Source organism: Ornithodoros turicata, chromosome 9, assembly GCF_037126465.1.
Source record: "Ornithodoros turicata isolate Travis chromosome 9, ASM3712646v1, whole genome shotgun sequence".
NCBI lineage: Eukaryota > Metazoa > Arthropoda > Arachnida > Ixodida > Argasidae > Ornithodoros > Ornithodoros turicata.
In genome coordinates, this window is record NC_088209.1 from 11,322,560 (window position 1) to 11,328,559 (window position 6,000).

General features: G+C 44.5%; 1 protein-coding gene and 1 non-coding gene across 2 annotated transcripts in view; one reads left to right on the forward strand and one right to left on the reverse strand.

Annotated features, from left to right (window-relative positions):
* LOC135369392 (diencephalon/mesencephalon homeobox protein 1-like) overlaps nucleotides 1-2,641 on the reverse strand; it is a 76,730-nt gene extending 74,089 nt beyond the window's left edge. Inside the window, exon 1 of the mRNA XM_064602985.1 lies at nucleotides 2,473-2,641. Within this exon, the coding sequence (XP_064459055.1) occupies nucleotides 2,473-2,641 (169 nt within the window). The remainder of the gene's footprint in view (nucleotides 1-2,472) is intronic.
* Nucleotides 2,642-5,477: 2,836 nt separating this feature from the next.
* Trnal-cag (transfer RNA leucine (anticodon CAG)) lies at nucleotides 5,478-5,561 on the forward strand. The gene has a single exon. It is a non-coding gene; the product is annotated as a tRNA-Leu (tRNA).
* Nucleotides 5,562-6,000: the final 439 nt, after the last annotated feature.

Below are 6,000 nucleotides of genomic sequence, written 5' to 3' on the forward strand. Positions count from 1 at the left end.
AAGTTCTTGCAGTTACCGGCGTCTATCCAAGCAGCATACTTGAATACTTTTGATATTATTTGTTTGTAACTCAAACGTCACAATGCCAGTACTGGACAGCTGTTTCGGCCTTGTTGGGCCTCATCAACAGTACGCAGGCAGGCAACGTTTGAGTGGATGGCGTCATCCACTGTGACGCCATGTTTCGCGTGTTTCATGCAAGTGGTCATGAAAATCCTGTAAAAATTTGCCTCACAACGTCGCAACACACGAAATTCGCGACACCCTGCCCGACCTCTGTGCATTAAAGGGGGGGGGGGCGTTGTGCCCGGGCCCCCTCCGGAAGATTGAAAACTCTCCGCCTATGTGTAAGCACACCATCCGTCGGACGCAAACACGCTGAGGTAATGATTTCTATAGTGCTCATGTGTTCGTCATATGCCTATCAGTGGCATAGCCAGACCTCCAAGGTTGGGGGTGCTCGATACGAAAACTCGCCCCCCCCCCCCCAATCCTGGGTGCGACGACCCACACATACTTGTGCACATCGCAAAATGCGGATGAAAAAAAAAAATATTTGGGCGTTCACAATACGATTCCATGTACATAGGGTGTCATGAGCAATAAGGTGGTGTCACGAGATTGGAAGTATTTTGAAAAGCTCATGCTTTGAAAACCATTCAACAGTGCTGCTTAGATAGACGCCATGATCTGCAAAAACTTTCGTGATCGTCACATAGCCCCCCCCCCCCCTATATTATTTTCTCATCGGATGAGCACGATTTGCTTGGGTCGGTAGGTAGAGGGGGCTCTGCCCCCCCCCCCCTTCCTCCGTGGCTACGCCACTTGTCCTGGTGTGAGTTAAGTACCGTCGCTCAACACAGTTGTGTGGGTGCGCACATTATAGTTAAATTGTTATTTCTTTGAAGCATTGGATTAGTTTACAAAATCGTTGCTTTTTCAAAGTCACCTTATTGGCTAAGTTCCACAAGGGAAGACGACTCAGAAGCCTACTGCACCGCGCTTGACAACGTGGCCACAGTGCTTAGCCTTCCCTCCTTCGTGTCAAAAGTTATAAAATTCGTGATAAAATATTGCAGTACAATTTTACATTCGTCTGTCATTTCTTCAAACGGTTTATCGTTGTTGTTTTTGCTACGTCTCTACTGCGAGGGTACGCTGTCGGTGCGAGAGGGAAAAGTGAATGAGTTCCCCGAACTCATTCGCTGGGCGAATATCATTCGCACGTATTGCCATTTGAATTCACCGCGTGACACGAAACGAATGTCATTCAGTGCGAATGTCATTCACTGGGAATGACATTCAATTTGTCGTGTGACAGGGATATCAGACATGTAAGAAGATGCTACAAAAAAAGTATTTAAAATATGTAAATAAATACTGAGCGCAAAATATATTTAAAATACAGTAAACAGAGTTAGAAATGAAAGTACTTAGATGATACTTAGTAAATACTATGAAAAGTATTTAAGATATTTATAAGGTACTCAAAAAATAAACAGCCACAGAACTGTCGAAATATGCCTGCAAGTTAGACATATCCTTTATTTGCAGGAAAATATAGCTGCATTTCAAAGTGCTCATCCGATAGCTGTCCTCTCCTCATTTGAAAAACGTTTCCCAGTTCAAGGTCAGAACACACGTGGCGTTTCAAGACAAATCAGCGTGGACTTCCTTTGAAACGGCCTGGAAAGGTCAATCGTTCTCAAATGCGGCAAGAACAAAAAAAAAAAGAAGAAAAAGAAGGAAGAATTCCCATCTGAATATTCGACAAAAAGAGGAAACAGTAGTTAGAGTACTGAGTACTAAGTGAAAAAACTACTAGTGAAAAAAAAAACTGGTTTAATTACAGCACAAAAGCTTTTCGCGAAGCGTACACAGTGAGATACTGTCACGACTGTCGGCTCCGGGTTACTTGCTCATCGACACCGTCGTCATCATCGGCCCCTGGCGAACGTCATCCGGCTCGTGCACGAAAGCCAACAAAACTGAGGAACACGAGAGCTTGCGGTTCTCTTTTCTCTTTTGGGCCCTCTTTCTGACCGCCGGAGTATGGCCTTTCATTAAAATACAGTTCTGGACCTTACTGCCTCTTCAATTTGGGGGAAAGAATGCATCAATACTTAGATACCAACAAAAGTATTTAAGATACAGTATTCAGAGTATACGGTACTCAAGATAAGGTATAAGTCTACCATACATCGATTTCTTCTTCTGAGTATAGCAATGGCTGCACTCCCTGAACCACTGACTGCCGAAGCTTTCTTTTCCGATTCGGTCGTGTTCGCCGAGTACAACAACGAATGGGAGCGAGTCGATCGTTCGAACGAAATACCGCTTCCTACGACTCGTTCAACCATTCGCAAAGAGCGTGCGCGGCGCTCGAGCCGGTCGCTTCGTTCGCTGGAAATGGACTCCCTCAACCCCCCCCCCCCCCCCCATGTAATGCGCATTCAAGTATAGATGGCTCACCATTGTATTTGTCGTCGGTGATCCAGCGGTTGAAGAAAGGCCCGCAGAAAGCCAGAAACCCGGGATGATGAAGAGCAGGCAAGAGGGTTCGCGACCATGGGCTGCTTTGTGCCGGAGAAGTGGGACTTCGGAATTCTCCTGAACGTTCTGGACCTCCGGCCGAGTACATGTTTCTTGAAGGTAAATATAACGCATATAAATGAACTAAAATGGAAATCTCTCGATTTCAACGTAGGCAACGCAGTAATATTTATTTTTTTCACTTTTCGGGGTGCAAAAGTGGTGTATTCTAAATAAACACATCCTCGAATAAACACTAAAGAAGCACTCGATCGACAGGACAGCAGGGTCTTCGGTATAAGTGAAGGTGTTGGGACATTGAGCACCGAACACGAGTGATGTTGCCTTGGCGGCACTTCCGAAATTTGTTCGGAGCTGAGTGATGGATACGTGCTTCTAGGCTCCTCTGTGTATGGTCTCGGCTATTTGTGAATAGTGGACTCATAGTGAACATTTGAATAGTGAACATCGAACTAGTGAATAGTGAACTTACGAGCAGAGCACTTGAGAAGTAGTAGTTTTTTTGTGTTTTTTTTAGGGGGGGGGAGAATTTACGTTAGGAGTAGCAGAACAAGTTAGGAGACGAGTTAAATTTTTTTCACACAAACAAACAAACCTTCGACTATTATGCCGGAGTACTCCATTGCGGAACACTCCATTTCGAAGAGCGTTTCAGAAATTTCGTTCTCTGTGGTGTGAAACCTACAGGTGGTTTACCTACAAAAACCTACAAAAACCTATCGGAGGTTTTTGCCTCGGTATTTCGGGTCTAGAAGGTTAATAGCGATGTCAATCTGTCGCAAACAGAACTCTTCGCGTCTTCTTAAAATCTCTTTTTTGTCCGCGCCTTTTCTTCGTGCGTCAAACTGGTGGTCGCCAGCTTCGTGGTCACGTCAGCTTTGATGGCATGAAAAACTTCGGGAACGTCAGGTTCAACCGCTGTCAGATTCAACCGCAGATTCAAGAAATTGACGTCACCAGTTCCAAGCAGCACCGCGGAGCTTTCCAAAGCTAGTCTTCGTCCAAGACGGCCTGGCGCTCTGATTCTTTTTTTTTTTTTTTTTTTCTGGAGTGCTTCTCTATTCTTAAGCAAACTTTCAGGAGAGAGCGTGATACCACCCCCATCTTCAACGTGAGCGTCATGAAATTACCTTTCCCATATTTTGATCCTTGTTTTTGTTGGAAACTTTGCAGCAACCACGTGAGTCTGTTTTACATGCTTAACCACTTCCTTGGACGTCTTATAAACTTTTGCATTTGTGTTTAGGCGCACGAGGTCATTTAGGAGCAGATTCGGTCCCTGCACGGGCGGCTCGTCATATTGATTTTATATGTGGAAACCTTTCAGTAACCACCGGACATGCTGCCTGCATGTTACCTCTATTGTCGGTAACAAGCGCTGCTACTCTGTGAGCTTCAACGGACTCGATGACGCCACAGATTTCGCCGCTGATATACGACGCGGTGTACCAGTTTGTGCCTGTAGTGCTTGTAGAACACTGGTGTCGGCGTTGTGAAAATAAAGTTTATCACTGAGTCTCCTTGAATGTCGGTCCAGCCGCCAGTTAGGAGGGTAAGGCATGTCGCCTTGGTCAAAGCCTCCTCCACGTTGCTTTTCACTCCCTCGTATACTCGGCATCAAGCAGCAGGGAGCTACTCAAAGCGGTGTATTTGAAGGACGAAGTATTTTGAAAGCTCTTTGAGGCATCTCTTAGGTTTTTGCATGCCTAAAAATCCCGTGATCTAATTATCACATAAGTCAAATTGAGTACCTCCTATATTTATTTCTCATATAGCCCCTGTCTGTAGTTGCACGTTCTTTTATATAGACGTCTCCCTGTTTTCAAACAAATGACGTCAGATGGTACAACAGCGCCACCGACTTGATAGAATGAACTACTATAGCAAAAAAAAAAAAATCAATAAACACAAGAAAGCCACGTTTAAATATAACTTTTCATACCGTAAGGTTTTTATGCAATCGCTTATATACTATTAGTTGTATGGCCTTGTTCTGCTCCATTCTACCGGTAGCCCTACCTTTTCCATAACCCTTTCTAAAGATGGCTACCGGGCTCCTCTATCTTCACGAGCCTGAAGGACACGAGTTTCTATCGGACTGCACGTGTCTGTATATCTTCTCTTCTTTTCTTTTTTTTAATATTCGTGCATTTTAGTTGTACCGCAATGTGCATGATACCTATGTACCCAAGATGAGAGGCTCTACAACAGATGTTCATTGAGATGTATATATTTGCCATCCCAGCCGATTCCCAAGAGCAATTAGAGTTCAATAACCTGTCGTCGGTGTACCATTGAGAGCACAACTACCTCGCAGCAGTGTATTCCATGTAGCAGCCTTAGTTGGTGTTTTCGATTTCCGACTTTTTTTTCTTGTTGTAATATACCGTGAGCTTGGCGGTTGTGCGCAAGGCATACTGGCGTACACATTAGTGCATGACACATCTTAAACACTTTGTGTATTGTGGAAATACGTATGTACGCCCTTCATAACCCATAGATAATGTAACTTATTCACATGACGGCATCCGCAGGAGAGCGCCACTGTCGGTAGCAGATTTGCCGCCATAACCGTGGTCCTCAGGTTTTGTCTATTTTGCCTGTTCAGGCCTTCACCTACATCGCATTCACCGTACATTTAGTTTTTGAAAGTTATTGTACTGTGCGAACATTGTTTTTACTATACCCGAGTAAATTACTCGCGTATGGTAAAAACACAGTACAGTAACTTTTTCAACTTGAGTAGTCCTCTGAATAGCATATGGCAGCGAACGAAAACCGAAACCAAACTTTTGAATGTACCTACATCATGGCGGCGTTTTTGCCTTTTCGAAGCTACTGCACTGTGGAGGAGTGACGTCAGTGAATAAGATGCTTATACTAGCGTCACCCGCAAAAAGTTGTTGCAGAGAACACGCACTCGTGTCAGGATGGCCGAGCGGTCTAAGGCGCTGCGTTCAGGTCGCAGTCCGGTTCTCCGGGCGTGGGTTCGAATCCCACTTCTGACAGATTTTATTTTCGTATTTTTTAATGCGCCTCACTCCCACAAGAGAGCAAAGTAGTATAAGTAAAGTGTGCAATGGGAAGCAGGTTTCATGACTAAATAATAAGTGTAGGCACATAACTAAGACAACTTTATAACGTGTATGAGTCCACGAGGAACAAAGAAGGAAGTCTTGCAGCCAGAGAATTGCTGCAACTTTTAAAAATACGACGAAGTTTTGCAACTACGTAGTGTTCGTTTCCACGTACGAAAATGAATTTTAAAAAAATATTTGTTAAAATTGTATTGGGCAATATGGTGGAGGACGTGGTTACCAGAGGTGGGCACCCTCACGAGGGCGTGTGAGGGTAAGGGTTTCTTCACCTCACCCTCACCTCACGATATTTGAGGTGAGGTGAGGGCCAATTTTTTTGGTGATGTTTGAGGTGAGGTGACGTAAGGAA